At 45.0% G+C, this 18,791-nt stretch overlaps 1 protein-coding gene across 1 annotated transcript in view; it reads left to right on the top strand.

Annotated features, from left to right (window-relative positions):
• LOC126190707 (uncharacterized) overlaps positions 1 to 18,791 on the top strand; it is a 387,936-nt gene that overhangs the window by 265,121 nt on the left and 104,024 nt on the right. Inside the window, exon 2 of the mRNA XM_049931180.1 lies at positions 14,550 to 14,711. Within this exon, the coding sequence (XP_049787137.1) occupies positions 14,550 to 14,711 (162 nt within the window). The remainder of the gene's footprint in view (positions 1 to 14,549; positions 14,712 to 18,791) is intronic.

Below are 18,791 nucleotides of genomic sequence, written 5' to 3'. Positions count from 1 at the left end.
AATCTGGCACTGTCAATGCGAGAAAGACGTATCGTACAGAAATGTGTCCATATATAATAGACTACGATCGGGACATGGGCAGAGAAGGTCAAACAAGTGACAAAGGCATGTTGGTGATTTTATTATTAACTCTCACTTACGCAGTTGGATTGTTTGGGGGAAGAGACTAGACAGCGAGGACATCGGTCTCATCGGATTAGGGAAGGACGGGGAAGGAAGTCGGCCGTGCCCATTCAAAGGAACCATCCCGGCATTTGCCTGGAGCGATTTAGGTTCAAATGGCTCTGAGCACTATGGGACTTAACTTCTGAGGTCATCAGTCCCCTAGAACTTAGAATTACTTAAACCTAACTAACCTAAGGACATCACACAGCCGGCCGGAGTGGCCGAGCGGTTCAGTCTACAGTCTGGAACCGCGCTACCGCTACGGTCGCAGGTTCGAATCCTGCCTCGGGCATGGATGTGTGTGATGTCCTTAGGTTAGTTAGGTTTAACTAGTTCTAAGTTCTAGGGGACTGATGACCTCAGCAGTTAAATCCCTTATTGCTCACAGCCTAATTGACATCACACACATCCATGCCCGAGGCAGGATTCGAACCTGTGACCGTAACGGTCGCGCGGTTCCAGACTGTAGCGCCTAGAACCGCTCGGCCACCCCGGCCGGCAGCGATTTAGGGAAATTACGGAAAACCTAAATCAGGATGACCGGACGCGGGATTGAACCGTCGTCCTCCCGAATGCGAGTCCACTTACGCCGTTAGTTCACTATGAGAACAAGAGATGTCAGCGAGATGCTGCACAGCGCCACATTAGCACCTGGTGGCAAAACAGCAACTAATTTTTTCCAGCGTAAATCGGTTCCGCATTAGCATATGCACCAAGTTTCGCTGCCGTACGGTAATTACAGCACACATGGGACCTCCGTGATAAGCGAAACCTTAGTTACAATCACCGAATATTAAATGTGACCCCACAGCCACGAATATATACTCTTGCATTTGTTGTTGTATAGAAGCAGATAGCTTCCCAATGCCATCCTGCGGAGTTGCTAGCCATGCTTACAAGATGTGCTATGTCAGTTAATGAAGGCTGTTGGCCGAAGGCTGGTGTGAGGTAAGAAGTACACAATTCGGTAGCATGTGTTCATATTCTTACAAATTAGGGGACCACATGCTAACCATGAAAACATCCTAATATCGTAACACCATCACTTCAGTACTTCACTGGTGGCACTACGCATGATGCAGGTAACTTTCTCCAGGTATTCGCCCAACTCAAGCCCCGGCCTAACGCACGGCTTTCCGGATTGGAAAGGAGTGCCGAATCCGCCCAGAGGACTTGTGTCGAGGTCCAGTAATCTGGCCAGTCTGTGGATGGTTTTTAGGTGGTTTTCCATCTACTTCGGTGAATGCGGGCTGGTTCCCCTTATTCCGCCTCAGCTACACTATGTCGGCGATTGCTGCGCAAACAAGTTCTCCACGTACCCGTACGCCACCATTACTCTACCACGCAAACATAAGGGTTACACCCGTCTGATGTGAGGCGTTCTGTGGGGGGTTCCACCGGTGGCCGAACCGCACAATAACCCTGGGTTCGGTGTGGGGCGGCGGAGCGGTGAAGTGGACTGCAGTAGTCGTCGTGCGGTTGTGAACCACTGCGGCTGCGGCGGGGACGGAGCTTATCCGTCGTTTCTAGGCCCCCGGTTAACATACAGTACAATACAATACACAACCCCACATTAGACTACAGCAGTCCACTCACCCCACTGCCGCCTCACACCGAACCCAGGGTTATTGTACAGTTCGGCACCCAGTGGACCCCCCCCCCACCCCCCACCCCTCTCCGGGAACGTCTCATTCCAGACGACTGCGTGGTAAACTAATTATGGTGAACGCGACCGTGGAGACAGTGTTTGTGCAGAAATCGCCGGAAGAGTGTAACTGTGGTTGAATAAGGGGAACCAGCCCACATTTGTCGAGGCAGGTGGAAAACCGTCTTAAAAACCATCCACAGGCTGGCCGGCACACCGGACCTCGACACTAATCCACCGGGCGGATTCGTGCCGGGGACCGGCACGCCTTCCTGCTCGGGAAGCAGCGCGTTAGACAGCACGGGCAACCGGGAGGGCAACACAGGATAAAATGGTTCAAATGGCTCTGAGCACTATGGGACACAACTGCTGTGGTCATAAGTCCCCTAGAACTTAGAACTGCTTAAACCTAACTAACCTAAGGACATCACACACATCCATGCCCGAGGCAGGATTCGAACCTGCGACCGTAGCGGTCGTGCGGTTCCAGACAGTAGCGCCTTTAACCGCTCGGCCACTCTGGCCGGCAAAACACAGGGTACAGCATGATTCCTCACTCCAAATTACCTGCTTCCAGTCATCTACTGCCCAGTGGGGTCGCCTTTTACACCGCCTCTAGTGTGGCTTAACGTCGCCTACAGAAATATGTGGCTTCACAAAGCTGTTCGACCGTTGCACTCCAGTCTCAATAACTGTATTCAAACATTCTACGCTACCTGGAGTGCTGGCAGCACTCTGGGACTTACAGTGGTATCTTATGATGCCTTCACGATTTTTTACAACCATCCTCCGCGATACTCGACGGTCCATGTCCGTCATTACATGAGGTATGTCTGTTCATGGTTTAGCTGAGGTTGTTCCTTCGCGTTTCCCCTTCACAGTCACATCACCAACAGTCGGCTTGGGCAGCATTAGAAGATTTTAAATGTCCCTGATGAATTTGTTATTCAGCTGACATCCAATGGCTAATTCACGTTCGAAGTTGTAATGCCACTTCCTCGGGCGAGAAATAAAAATCAAAAATTAGCTCCCCTAACCCCAAAAATTTCCCTCCAAGTCCCAAATTCCCAGAGAAGTGAATAAGCGAACGAAATTCCATTTATCACTATTATTAGGACAATCACAAGTAATTAAATCAGGAATCTAAGACTTGACAATTTAGCAATCTACGAAAGAAAGATTAAATTTCAGTAAAATTAAAATCAAAATCATAATAAATCGTAAAATTAGCATAAATTAACATTCGTAAAGTACAACCAACGATCCCAAAGAATACTCCGTGTGAATACTCTTTGGGAATCGTGAGTAGTGACTAAGTATAATTCAATGCATTGTCACTACGTTACGATAGTTAGCCGAAGCAGCTCGTATATTTGAATGCTCGTACATGCAGGCGCGCTTAGATTGTTTTTGATAATGAATAATTGCGATCTATTATGACGCAGTAATACGATCTTCTGACTTCAAATATCACGACATTAGAATTCGAACGGAGGACTTTTACCTACTAGAATAAAGTGAACTTTTAACTACATAATTGAACTAAACATTACTTAGACAGTGATTTAGGCAACGAACACTGATAGACAATTTTCATTCATAATAGCCAGTGGTTTATGGAACTTCAGTGATAGGTCCGAAGCATTTAATTTAAATCCCCCTGACACCTGAGAAAGTTTTCTTCTCAAAGCTCGGTTAGGAAGTGACTGATATTGTGCAATAAAACACCCTCTCGAGCCAAGTCGTGCATTTCTGATTTAAAATTCTATCAAATTATTGACATGAAACTCCCGAGTAATAATTACGCGCAGCGATAATATGTGACTGTAGCGCTCGGCGCTTGTGTAGAATCTTTGACTCAAATAACAAGCCCACTGTTACGATTTCTTAGATACTTGAAATTACGACCAGCTTGTAGGGAATTTGTTGTGGATGTGACTGTATTGGTTTTATCATTAATATTTCATCATTAATCAGTTATACATCGATTACGAACGATTAATTACGATTCTTGGTGAAATAAATATCTCACGTACGTCGACATTTCGGTTCAGCACTGTTATTTTGTGTAGCGTCGTCTTCGTAACTTGATAACGATCTCAACACTCTACCGACTGTCGCCGAGTTTTAGCCGAGGCCAAGTACAAATCAAACCAAATCATCAAGAAGAAGAGCCGTTATAAAGTGAATGAACTCTCCTGCCAAACCAAGTCTCCTGTTGCTGCTTCTCTACGGACAACACAATACATCCCGCTTCATTTGATACTGGCTGATCCATCTCTCGTAACATCTAGTGGTCAGTTCCGCATTACATGAGGGAGGGAGAGGGGAGGTCCAGATCAGGTGGTGTATTTATGTTGGAGAGGGAGAACGCCTACGCGAGGTCCGCAACTGCAGTTTTCCTGAAGGAACACCAGATCACAATATATTTCCAAGTCATATCTGAGAGAAAGCAGGATTTGATAAGTAGAAAAACAAGTGGAATAGTCAGAGACAAATCTAAATTCATTACATTAGCACAACCGACATAGTATCCAATAAATTAGAATTATATTAATACCTTCAGCTGCTAACGGGCGTTGATATATATCAACGGGGACAGGTGAAAATTTGTGCCCTGACCGAGACTCGAACCCGGGATATCCTGCGTACATGGCAGACGCTCTATCCATCTGAGCCACCGAGGGCACAGAGGATAGCACGACTGCAGAGAATACCTCGCGCACGCCTCCCGCGAGATCCACATTCTCACCTTGTATGTCCACACACTACATTCGTAGTGTCCCACCCCAACACACTCATTACTCGTGGAAGCATTCTTACCATGTCCGAAAGAACAGACACCATATCCATATAAGTATATTGTTCTGGCAACACTGGCCATGACCTCCTTCTTCTGTGCTGATGCACACATGTTCCCCGAACTCTTACGGGACTTGGTAAGAATGCTTCCACGAGTAATGAGTGTGTTGGGGTGGGACACTACGAATGTAGGTGAGAATGACCTTTCCGAAATAACAAACACCATATCCATATAAGTATTCCAGAAAGGTCATAACGACTTTGCGAGATACTGAAAAGATGTACAGCACAAGAAATAAATAACGATTACAAAAAGTTTAACAAACGGAGGCAGCACCTGCATGAGACACAGCAACCATTATACACTGAAGCGTGAAAGAAACTGATATAGACATGCGTATTCAAATATAGAAATACGTAAACAGGCAGAATACGGCACTGCGGTCGGCAACGCCTATACAAGACAAGTGTCTGGCGCAGTTGTTAGATCGCTTACTGTTCCTACAGTGGCAGGGTATCAAGATTTAACTTAGTTCGAACGTGTAGTTATAGTCGGCGCACGAGCGATGGGATACAGCATCTCCGAGGTAATGATGAAGTGGGGATTTTGTCATTTTGTCGTACGACCATTTCACGAGTGCACCGTGAATATCAGGTTCAAATGGCTCTGAGCACTATGGGACTTAACTTCTGAGGTCATCAGTCCCCTAGAACTTAGAACTACTTAAACCTAACTAACTTAAGGACATCACACACATCCATGCACGAGGCAGGATTCGAACCTGCGACCGTAGCGGTCGCGCTGCTCCAGACTGTAGAGCCTAGAACCGCTCGGCCACCCCGGCCGGCCTGAATATCAGGAATCCGGTAAAACATCACTTCTCCGACATCGCCGCGGCCGGAAAAAGATCCTGCAAGAATGGGACCAACGACGACTGAAGAGAATCGTTCAACGTGACAGAAGTGCAACCCTTCCGCAAATTTCTGCGGATATCACTGCTCGGCTATCAACAAGTGTCAGCGTGCGAACCATTCAACGAAACATCATCGATATGGGCTTTCGGAGTTGAAGGCCTACTCGTGTACCCTTGATGACTACAAGAGATGACTACACGACACAAAGCTTTACGCCTCGCCTGGGCCCCTAAACACCGTCATTGGACTGTTGATGACTAAAAACATGTTACCTGGTCGGACGAGCCTCGTTTCAAATTGTATGGAATGGATGAACGTGTACGGGTATGGAGACAACCTCATGGTGACTGTTCTAGATGATGGAGGCTCTGTAATGATGTGAGGCGTGTGCAGCTGGAGTGGCATGAGACCCCTGATAAGTCTAGATACGACTCTGACAGGAGACACGTACGTAAGCATCCTGTCTGATCACCTGCATCCACTCACGTCCATTGTGCATTCCGACGGATTTGGGTAACTCTAGCAGGACAATGCGACAACCCACACGTCCAGAATTGCTACAAGTGGCACCAGGACCACTCTTCTGAATTTAAACACTTTCGCTGGCCACCAAACTCCCCTGACATGAACGCTATTGAGCATATCTTGGATGCCATGCAACGCGCTCTTGAGAAGAGATCTCTATCCCCTCGTACTCTTACGCATTTATGGACAGCCCTGCAGGATTCACGGTGTCAGTTCCCTCCAGCTTTATCAGTAGTTTCGCCCTTCAGACGAGAGCATCTTCAGAAATTCGTTGCCCCGGTGATAACACGCTAGAGGTTTACAGCTAGCTTGGCACCAGTTTGTGGTGACGATGGTGTCTAGTGTGTTGTCATGAGGGCAATGAATATCTGAAGACGCTCCCGTCTGAAAGAAGTCAAATAAATCAAATAATGCGCGATGTTTGGAGTTTACGTGTACATCAGCTACAGGACATGTTATGGCGACTGTTTGTCATCAAGTGCTCGTACGGCGTCAGTCAGCGGAGGTTACGAATGGCATGGCTGCTGGCTGGGAGGCTGGAGCCGCCAGAGACGGAATGGACACCACTGGTTGTATGGTCTGACAACAAGTTTATCAGTTTCCTCCACTGATAGTGTTATGATGACAGCAGTGTGTATTCCTAACGTCAGGAAGCTGTAACAATTTTTTATAACAAGCGTAGATGGTACCGCGTATCGTGTTAGATAATGTTGTATAAGGAGCAGTCAGATGAAAACGAGACGAATAGAAAAATGTAAGTGAACTGTTCATTATTTCAAAAGTAATCGCCATAACTGTTAACACATTCACACCGCTCTGGGAAAAGACGGTCAGTGCCTTCATGAAAAAATGTTTTTGGTTGCCTACGAGCACCTCTTCGTCCGAAGCAAATGGGCAGCTACTAATGTCTTTCTCCAGGGCTCCAAAAATATGGAAATCGCGTGGAGAGAGATCGGGTCTGCATGGAGGATGTATAAGGGCTTCCCAGAAAAATTTCTGCAGCGTAAAGGAAACAACTATGACAACATGTGGGCGGACATCGTACTACAACAGAATGATGCCGTTCGTCAGCATTCATGGTCGTTTGGACTTGATGGCGCGCCTCGGTTTTTGCAAACTAACCAAGCACCGCTGTGAGTTCCATAAAGTCAATACGGGCCCCTGCAGTCTAAGGAAAGTGTCATCATGAGTTTCTCGGAGGTGGCGTGCTTGTTGTTCCGATTACGCTGCGGTAGTTTCTCTGGGAATCCCTTCGGCATCATCCATCATTAATACAGTCCAGATGTCTCCCCAAGCCATTTCCATATTTTTGGAGCCCTGGAGAAAGACATTCGTGGCTGTCGATTTGCTTCGGACTAAGAGGTGCACGCCCGGGTACAATCATGGTTCCGTACGCAACCTCAAATATTATTCCATGAAGGTACAGACAGTCTTGTCTCACAGGGGAATAAACATATTCACAGCTATGGTGATTACTTTTGAAATAATAATTAGTTTACTTACTTTTTTCTATCTGTCTTGTCTTTATTTTACTGCACCTTATAAGATACGACGCAGGACAAATAAGTTGTAGTAGAGATTTTTCATGGTAAGGTCGGTAATCCCCGTACTGCGATGCAAAGTGGTCGTAGATAAGGACCAATAATAGTAACAATTACTGCAATGAAATACATGGAGCCGCGCGGAGTGGCCGCGCGGTTAGAGGCGCCATATCACGGATTGCGCAGGCCCTTCCGTCGGAGGTTCCAGTCCTCCCTCGAGCATAGGTGTGTGTTTTGTTTTTAGTATAAGTTAGTTTAAGTCTAGGGACCAATGAGCTCAGCAGTTTGGTCTCTTAGGAATTCATACACATTTGAACAGTTTGAAATATATGAAATGCAACATTATGTAAAATTAAGCATTGCAAAAGTTCCGCAGCGTGTTTTAGGTGACAGCTAACAGGCTTCACGAATCCAATAAATGAAGTGAAACGACATGAAAATGTCTGTTTAAGAAAGCTACAGAAACGACATTGACGGGAAATATTGCGAACAGGGCGTATTAATACACAAATCACTTTGACTATGGCAACACAGGGTTGTAATCATTTTATACATCGCCCATTCTGGCGCGTTCAGCGTATTAAATAAATGTATAACAGAACTGAGTCGGATTTTGGCACAATGTAATACGTCCATTCTCTGCTCTGCTATTAGGAGGATCGAAAACAGAGACCCACGGTTGACACACGTACATCACAGCATTTGACATGACGATGGTTGGTAGGTGATAATATGTTACTTGTACACAGAATCCAGCTGTAAAGCTTACGACATAAGAATACTGTATCCATTTATACCAGGCCACAAATTATAAGCGGTTAGATACTATCAGATCTTCTGAGAACTTGACTTTCCGAATGTATATAAAAATCTGGTAAAGATTCTTGACAAGGGTCTACGACATAATCTATCCCCATTCACTGAAAAACTGAACGTCATCGATGTTTCCGGTGAATGGATCGTATTTAACGATGATAGTGACTTTAAATCGACAGTGTTATGCCCATTGCTATAATATTAAATCAGGAATTATAAAACACCCTTAACATTGAATACGGCATTAATCTTTACGGCGAAAACTGGAATTTTAAGAGGTGCATAATCTATAATTTAGGAAGAAAATAACATTAGGATTAAACGTGTCGTCGACCACCAGATTATTGGAGACAGAACACGAGTTCTTATTTGACAATACAGTGAAGTAAATTATCCTTGTCCCTTTCAAATAAACCGTCCCAGCATTTCCCTTAATCGGTTTGGGGAAGTCACAGAAAACCCAAATATGGATTGCCTGACGTGAATTTGATCCCATCTCTTGCAGAATGTTAGTCCAGCGCCTTAACCACTACATCACCTCGCTCCGTTTCTGTAGCTTAGATATGAGTGTATGGCGGATCTGGGTCTGTGGTGCATTTTCCAGGAATTAATGGAGTTATAGGCTTATTTAAGTTAGCTAGCACATGACACCTGAGATCCAAGGTATCCATGTATCCGAAGTATTGTTTGCTATGAGCGAACATAGTGCTCTGCTTTCCATGGTGATAGAAAAACATCAATTTAAAGTCTCTAACAACTGCAAACATCAAGTAAAAATTATGAAATTAATTAGGGGCGGAGTCATCATAACATCCATGAAACGGGTGGCATTTTACCGTCCCAGAAGAAATAAATCTATAACCTCGTATCTCGCAAACTATTAAACTCACTAAATACTTTTTTCCGTTGATTCTCAATATACTTTGCTCGGCAACAGATCTTTCGTAACCATCGTAACACATTGCGCTTACTGTCCATAATTCAGCACATGTGTGTCCATAGCGTTTGTAGTTGCTTTATAATTACTGAAGGGATTTTAAATGTCTGTGCAGTTACTATAAGGTATGTATTTTTTGTCACGAAACATCACAGTTGTATGTAATGAAACATATTTACAATTTACCTTGCTTTCTGGACCTAAAAGCAGTTCATTACGAAAAATGCTGAGGTGTTATTTTACTTGCTGTCTTTTCTGTCCGATTTTCGCTCACATCAGAAAGTGGTGGTTGTGTGGAAATTTTTGAAATATTCCCTTGTTTGGTACAACATGTGTAGGTTGAGCGAGAACTTCAACGAAAATATCTGAGGAGGTAGCATGGACCTATACAACGAAAAAAGTCTAGTAAAGAGGGCTTTAAAATGCACAGCTATGAGCTGTCATTCATTTTCGCCACTGTGAGGGATATCTCTTCTATTGAATGCCGTTTGGTTTTCATTTTTTTAGACGTGGTAGTAAGAACCAAAACAAGAAAAAAAGTCCAGTAAACATAAGCTCTACAATGCATACCTTAAGAACAATTACCTCTTGTTCATTTTTGCTGTCGTAAAACACTGAACAAGTGCTCGTAACTGTTAAGGACGTTATTGCTTCTTCTGCTCCATATTACCACCTCTCATAATATGAAACGCAAAAAGCTTGCGGTAGAAGAGATGTGTGTCACAGTAGCGAACCTGTAGAAGTGCTCATACTTCTCGTGAGCTATACTACTCCTACTTCTTAGTTTGTCGGTGGACTTCTGGTTCACCCTATATATGTACAAGGTGTCCCTCTTAAGGATCTTTCTAAGAGTCTCTGGCGTTGCGGCAGATATTTTCAATATAGCTTTTCGAATGTGTAGCAGGCGTCAGTCCAGACGAATAGTACTCATCATATATGCGTATTACATGCTAAACGCAGTGTCATCAGAAAGAGTCTATTTGTTTCGCGGTAGAAACTGGAAACCTGGTGCTGTCCTGGCCCGCGCTGACAGCTAGTGCCATGCAGCAGCGCAGCTCAGTCGCTGCTAGAGCGTTGGTTATTCCTCCCGTTTCACTGTCCCTGTTAATACATACTGACAAAACTAAAGCCGCTCTCTACTAATTTTGGACCGCTCTGTCAAGTGGGTATGTAAAATTACACTTTCAAAATCACAAAGTTTGTAATAGGAAACAAACGGAAACTTTCCGTTGACACTGTACTCGCACGAAATACCTAATGACCAGTATTTGTTTGCGCTAAATACAGCTGCACCCTACAAAAACGGAATTGAAAATATCTGCCGAAACACCAGAAGAAATCTACCAACCGAGTCATAGTAGTGTCTCTTGCAACGCCAGGGCTGTTCCCTACAGTATAGCGAGGTGACAGTAGTCATAACTCCTCATATCGTGTCAGACTTCCTTTTGCCCGGCGTAGCGCTGCAGCTCAATGTGGCATGGATTAAACAAGTTGTTGGAAGTCCTCTGGAGAAACATTGAGTTGTGCAGCTTCTATAACTGCCTGTCCGCCCCTGGTAGCTGAGTGGTCAGCGCGACGGAATGTCATACCTGACGGCCGCGCGGAGTAGCCGCGCGGTCTCTAGGGCGTCCCGTCACGGATTGCGCGGCCGCCCCCGCCGGAGGTTCTTAGCATAAGTTAGTTTAAGTCTAGGGACCGATGACCTTAGCAGTTTGGTCACATAGGTATTCACACACATTTGAACATCATATCTAACGGCCCGGGTTCGTTTCCCGGCTGGGTCGGAGATTTCCTCCGCTCAGGGACTAGGTGTTGTGTTGTCCTTATCATCATCATTTCATCCCCATCGACACGCAAGTCGCCGAAGTGGCGTCAACTCGAAAGACTTGCACCAAGCGAACGGCCAACCCGACGGGAGGCCCTAGCCACACGACATTTCCATTTATAGCTGCCCATAATTGCCAAAGTGTTGCCGGAGTAGGATTCTGTGCACAAACTGACCCTTCGATTACGTCCCATAAATGTTTCTACGGGATTCATGGCGGCCGATCTGGGAGGCCAAACCGTTCGCTCGAATTGTCCACCGAGCGGGGTAGCACAGTGGTCAGCACACTGGACTCGCATTCGGGAGGACGACGGTTCAAACTCGCCGCCGGCCATCCTGATTTAGGTTTTCCGTGTTTTCCCTAAATCGTTTCAGGCACATGCCGGGATGGTTCCCTTGAAAGGGGACGGCCGATTTCCTTCTCCATCTTTCTCTAATCCGAGCTTGCCCTCCGTCTCTAATGACCTCTTTGTGGACGGGATGTTAAACACTAATCTCCTCCTCGTTCTCGAATTGTCCAGAAAGTTCTTCAAACCAATCACGAACAATCGACGCCCAGTGATATGGCGTATTGTCATCCATAAAAATTCCATGAGGTCCATCAATAGCTGCAAATCGTCTCCCAGTAGCTGAGCATCCAGAGGACCCAGCCCATTCCATGTAAACACAGCCCACACCGTTAACGAGCTACCACCAGCTTGCACAGTGTTTTTTAGGTCCATGGCTTCGTGAGATGTATGCCACACTCAAACGCTACCATGACCTCTTACCAACTGAAACCGGTACTCATCTGACCAGGCCACAGTTTTCCAGTCGTCTAGGATCCAATGGATATGGTTATGAGACCAGGAGAGGCTCTGCAGGCGATATCGTGTTATAAGCAAAGGTATTCGCGTGTGTCGTCTACTGCCATTGCCCAATTGTGCCAGATTTCGCCGCACCGTCTTATCGAATACGTTCGTCGAACGTCTCACATTGACTTCTGACGTTATTTCACGCAGTATTGCTTGTCTGTTAGCACTGATAACTCCATGCAAAACCCGTTACTCTCGGTCGTTAAGTAAAGGCCGTCGGCCACCGTGTTTTCATGATGAGAGCTAATGCCCGAAATATGGTATACTCGACATACTCCTGACACTGTGAATCACGGAATGTTGAATTTCCTAACGATTTCCGAAATGAAATGTTCGCTGCATGTAGCTGCAACTACCATTCGGCGTCCAGAGTCTGTTCATTACCGTCGTGCAGCCATAATCAATTCAGAAACCTTTTCACATGACTCACCTCAGTACAGACGACAACTCCGCCAATGGACTGCCCTTTTATACCTCGTGTACACGATATGTCAGCCATTTATGTTTGTGCACATCGCTATCCTATGATTTTTGTAACCTCACTGTATACATACAAGGCGTGTAAAAAATGTGTCACATACTCTTACTGGAGGCAATATTAGTCAAAACTGGAAGAAAGTTTCCTATAATGTACGTCCAGGAACTGATATCTGTTGAATACGAGCCAATCCGTCCTCTCATTCCCATTTGTCTGTTACTTAGAAGTAGACACTACACGCAGTGCTGCATGTGGTTTCCACGTATCCAGGCTCATCCTTAAGCCCTTCTTCACGGTATATCACGCAGTGTTTCAAATACAGCTCGCTGCTTCCGGGTTATTTCACGTGGTTGGTCATACGCTCCTGTAACGTCTACACACCCTCAATTCAAGAACCGTTACGGTGAGTTTGCTGTCGCACGATGTGTAGAAACTGGCGTGGTGCCTTTTCGTGTATATATCACAGTTTCCCATCATCAGTGTCCTGCGAATTACAACCATTCAGATATGTGCAATGAACCACGTTAGTAAGGCAGCCTATACTACCGAATACTATACACTATTGGTCACAAGTAAAGCGGCCATATCTCATCAGGTATTGGTTTCCAAACATATGATTTTAGAAAATATTCTTCTAGTTTTGATCAGAAGTACCTCATGTAGAAATATCTTAGACTTTAAAAAAAAAAGAAAACAGACTGTACATACAGGGTGATTTAACTGCCCCTACCGATGTCGCCTTATGCACTCTGCACTGTTAGACCTGGCCTTCAAAAACACGCACGACATTTTCATATTCTGTGGCTCGCTACGCGCGAACTTTTAGTCCTACAGGAAAAATGAAGAGGGCCTTTTGTAGGAAATTTAACGTCTTTAAATTTTGTACTGGGAAACGTTATCGCTGGAGGCCACCTTTTTTGAATTATTCAAGAAAAACGCACAGGAATGACCTTCAGACGCACTTCCTCACCCACACTCAGCCCTCACCAGTCACAATTTTTAGTATGTTGTTCGTGGAACTCATTCCTACCACTGTACAACAATTTACGCTAAAACTAATTATATTAACATTTCGATCCAAATGTAACCCTTAAAAGCACAGTAGTTTCTTATCAGAACGCCTGATGAATATAACGATGCAATTGTTTATTTTACGCTGAAAAAATTCTCAAAACTGTTAGTTAAAATTTACATAAACGCCAATTTTACAGTTTGCAAGTGTTCGACTAAGCCCGTGACGTAATAAGGCCAGTCGATGAAAACTAAAACGTTGGATATAATTTTTGTAGAAGGTGCCTTGAATAACATACTAGAAATCCTGATCGGTGGGGCTGAGTATGGGATTGAGGGTGCATTTGAAGGTCATTTTTGTACGTTTTTCTTTAATATCTCTAAAACTACGGCAACTAGCGAAAACGTACTCCGGTACGAAATTGAACTACATTAAATTTCCTACAAAAAGGTCCTGTTCTTTTTTCTGTAGGACTAGTAGTTTGCGCATAGTGACGGAGAGAACAAAAAATCTCAAGAGCGATTTTTGAAGGCCAGATATAACATTGCGGATTGCATGAAACGACATCAGTTGGGACATCTGTATACATAATTTCCAGAAAACGGCGTTCTTTTGTAGTTTCGACAACATGTAATTCATAACAATAAAAACTCTGTTTCCTACAAAAATCATTTAAAATTCTGGTATTCACATACTGCACATATCTTTATAAAGTCTCTAAAGATGTCACAATTTATTCTTTATATTCTTGATTTTAACTGAGGCCAGACCTGTATTTTTTTTACTAAAATAGCATATATTTTCGCTCCATGAAAAGTCTGCTACTAGAAAACTGTCAGGCAAAATGTTTTGCACAGAGGAAGTGGCAACACAGTAGGTGCCGCTAGTGCCAGGCTCGCAGTGGTGCATGGGTGGTGGGAGCAGTCCACCATGCTCCGCTATTAAATGAAAATTAATTTAAACTGAACCTGTAGCTACCGTAACCGTCTGCTCTGATGGCAGCTGCCACTCATCGCTGTTGTTGGTTGTTGCAGGGTTCTCGGTTGTGTGCTACCAGTGCAACTCGCAGTACGACCCCCGGTGCGGCGACCCATTCGACCCGTACACCCTGGGCGAGGTGAACTGCAGCATGAAGCCGCCGCTCGAGCACCTGGGCAAGATCCAGCCCACCATCTGCCGCAAGATCGTCCAGAGAGGTGAGCACCCGGCTCAACATGAACCATTCACCAGCCCTCAGTACCCACCCGACTGTAGCCGACTGCAAGATTAGGTTCTCACACCATTGAATTTAATTATCTGAGCAACACTAGAAACTACACTGCCTGACAAAAAAAGTGAAGCACCCAAAATGGAAGGAGGAAACGAAATGAAACCTTACTGCTTGGGAGAGTATGTGATGTTATTTTAGTGATTACAAAATCGAGTCAAATCTATAAAGAACTTGGCAGTATGGGCCCATTCATCACCATGACGTTGCACCCTCTCCGACCTAAATGCATGTGCTGATTGTGTTGGGAAGGATCTCATAAAGGAGTTGTACTCCGCCTGAGGCGAGGTGGCCCACAGCTTTTGTAACTGGTTATATTATCCTGGATACTAACTCTGGAACAGAGTTGACGCCCAAGACAGTCCTACACACGTTCTGTGGGGAATATATGTTTGCTGGCCGTACGAGTACCCCAACATTACGCAGACAGTTCATAAAGGCATGTGCTATTTGTGAACAGCATTGTCCTGTTAAAAAGTGGCATCACTACACTGATCAGTCAGAACACTTCGATCACCTACCTAATAGCCGGTATGTCCATCTTTGACACGGATAACAACGGCAACGCGTCGTAACATGGAAGTAGTGAGGCTTTGGGAGGCCGCTGGAGGGATCTGGCACCACATCTGCACACAAAAGTCACCAATCCCGAGCTCTGACGACACGTTCAATCACATCCTAGATGTGTTCGATCGGTTTCAGATCTGGCGAGTTGGGGGACCAGCACATCAATTGGAACTAGCCACTGCGTTCCTTGAACCACTCCATCACACTCATGGCCTTGTGACATGGCGCATTATCGGGAAACATGATCGACATGTAAGTGGTCTTCAACCGATGTACGATACTCCTTGGGCCACATGTTGTCTTGCACTATCTCCATTGGACCCATGGATTCCCACGTTAATGTTCCCCAGAGCATAATTGAGCCGCCGCCAGCTTGTCTCCGTCCCGCAGTACAAGTGTCAAGGAGCTGGTCCCCTGGAAGACGACGAACTCGCGCCCTCCCATCGGCAGGATGAAGAAGGTATCGCGGTTCGGCAGATCATCAAACGCTCTGACATTGCGCCAACGTCCAGCGCCGATAGTCACATGCTCATTTCAGTCGTAGTTGCCGATGTCGTGATGTTAATATTGGCACATTCACAGGTCGTCGGCTGTAGAGGCCCATCGTTAGGAGCGCCAGGTGCACTGTGTGTCCAGACACAGCCGTTCTCTGCACAGCATTAAAATCTGATGTTAGTTCCACTACAGTTCGCCGCCTGTCCTGTTTTACCAGTCTGCCCAGCCTATGACGTCCGACATCTGTAGTGAGGGGTTGCCACCCAAGCCCATCACGTCTGGACGTGGTTTCACCTTGGTTTCGCCACCTGTTGAAGACACTCACCACAGCACTCCTTGAACACCCGACAAGTCGTGCAGTTTCCGAAATGCTCGTGCCTAGCCTCCGAGCCATCACAATCTGCACTTGGTCATAGATCGCGCATCTTCCCCATTCTACATACCGACAGCATTCTCACTGATACCACGTGCACCGTGCGTGTGTCTGACTAGCAATCATTCCTCGGCAGGTGACGCTACTATCACTTGGACGCGTTTATATCGACAGTGGATCTATAGTTATAAGGTTCTAGTTGATCAGTATGTATTTTCGCTTGAGAGATATTCGTGAGGACGCAGCATGTCCAATACTTACCGTTGGTCCGTCACAGTTCCCTCAATACTACCAGCCGTGACTTGAAGTCACACGCGATGGCACACCATACATCATGTCCCCAGGTGTAAGACGGCAGTGCGTCTCAAAAAAATTTGAAGAATGAGATCTCCCTCCAGATCGTCGCCAAACTCGCGGATGAAGGTCACCCAGGGTAGTGCAGAATAATGATTCATGCGACGTCATTCATCAGCAGTTCCGTCGCAGCACTATTCCAAATGCTGCCGTTTATGTTGTGGTGCCAACGGCAGCCTACGAATGGAACGGGAATACTCTTATCAAGCTGCTCCTAGAACCCGAGCAGTGGTGAAGGATGATGCAGAATGTTGCAAGGAGTCCATTACTTGTTGTGGTATGATAGACGTACATGTGAAGGAGTTACGATGTGCTTGCTGCGCAATATGGTGATCCTCCATTGTGGTGGTCAGACAGGTCGACTGCAACCATGGCGTCGAATATAACTGCTCTCACAGTCCGATACAGTCCAATATCGGGCCACTGACACATCCGAATGCCTCACAAATTTGGATATTGCACGATTCAACCAGCCAGAGGCCCACAACGAGGTCTCTTTCAAACCCTGACAGGTACTGATACCGCGGTCTCATACGAGTACATGGCATCTGTGATCATTCAACATCTGCCACTGTTCGCGTCCCTTGTATATTCTATTAGGTATAGTTTAAAGAACAAAACACGAACTACCCAAATGCACTCTTACGGCCTTTCTACCTGTTACTGAAAGTAACACCTCTAAACATTTACATACCCACCGATGGTTCGTACTTGTGTGAAATCACATAAACATCCAGCGATATCATCTGGGTGGTTCACTTTTTTCTGTCTGGCAAGTTATATGTATCATTACATATCATAAATTAAGTCCTCCGTAGCGTTTCCCTGTCTGTATAATCTGGCTAATTTCAGGAATTAACTGTAAAAATTTTGATACGGTTTTACTGATATTTCTTTATTTATTTGCTGCCATTTACAAATGACCTGCCATCTTGTTGCTGAGACAGGTCATACTTTTACAATACAAAATTGTACATGTACAGAATGTGATACTTATTTGTTATTTCTTATTTTAATAAGAATTAATAATATTGCAGCTCTAGATACTTATAAACTTCAAAGTAATTAAGAAACGAAAATCTGAAAATTAGCAATTTGTGAGTGGAAGATAGGAATTTATGAAGACAGAGAAGACAGAGACATAACCTCAAGACATATTATAAATTCGGAAAACTTTTTTCTAAAATAAAAGAGATTCTTGCATTTAAGGTGTCTAGACAAAAGATAGTAAACATTTATGAAATTTAAAAAAATTGGGAAATCGAGTTCTAAATCATAACCATATTTTTAGGAAGAATAAAAACAGAAGATAGGAAAGATGATAGTGGAAGAATGTCCCTTCACCAAGTGTGTATGACGGTGAGCGTCTTGGAATTGTCCATCAAAGCCACCGACCGCCAATCACAGCTCTTCATCTGAATCTAACATCTACTCTAGATTTCCTAATAATTAAACCTTAACCTCAATTTTTTAGGCTGTTGTGTTGCTTATTTAGGGTATTTCTTCATTTTTATTTAAGGATGTGTCGGGATCAGTGTCAACATCTGATTCCATGTCGGAATCAGTGCTGTTTTCCACCCTGTGGATTCCTTCCTGTCTTTGCATATAGGCTCGTTGTCTGACTCGGACATTCTATAGGACGCTTAGGATACATCGTCAGTGGTCTTCGTCTCTGATAATTGCGTGTACGGTGTCTTGAATATTGTTGAGGTTTAAATGTATTGTGTGCCTGATGCTGGTACATTATCCGCAGAAAAAGATAATGTGTTCTGGAGAGCATTCTTCCCCACATGTGCGTATTGGTGTCTGCCTCAGACTCACGCGGTTTAAGTGCGCGGGATAAACACTGTGTCCTGTTAAGAAATGGACCATACCGCGGCTGGGATCGATATCTTTGAGTGTTAGTTCTCCCTTACACCGGGAAAAACTGATGTATCCCGCGGCCCTAATCACTTGTGTTCCACTCACTCTGCCAGGTGCCCATCCTCCAATTTTTTAATTGGCGTTTCGTGTTAGTTGGCATTCCAGTGATCTGTCGGACCCGGTCGTGCCTTCCAACCATAAGCCAGAACGTAGCCGCTTGATATCTTAATGTCTGTTTGGTAGATTTCGAGCATCACACAAAGTGATTCCACTGAGGGGTGTGCCGAAAGCTCCCGAAGGTCTAAGTAAGCGCTCCTTTGTCCCCGTCTGACGTGGGCCCGGTTTGTTGATACGCTT

The sequence above is a fragment of the Schistocerca cancellata genome, chromosome 1, assembly GCF_023864275.1.
Source record: "Schistocerca cancellata isolate TAMUIC-IGC-003103 chromosome 1, iqSchCanc2.1, whole genome shotgun sequence".
Lineage (NCBI taxonomy): Eukaryota > Metazoa > Arthropoda > Insecta > Orthoptera > Acrididae > Schistocerca > Schistocerca cancellata.
This window is presented reverse-complemented; position numbering and strand designations above follow the sequence as displayed.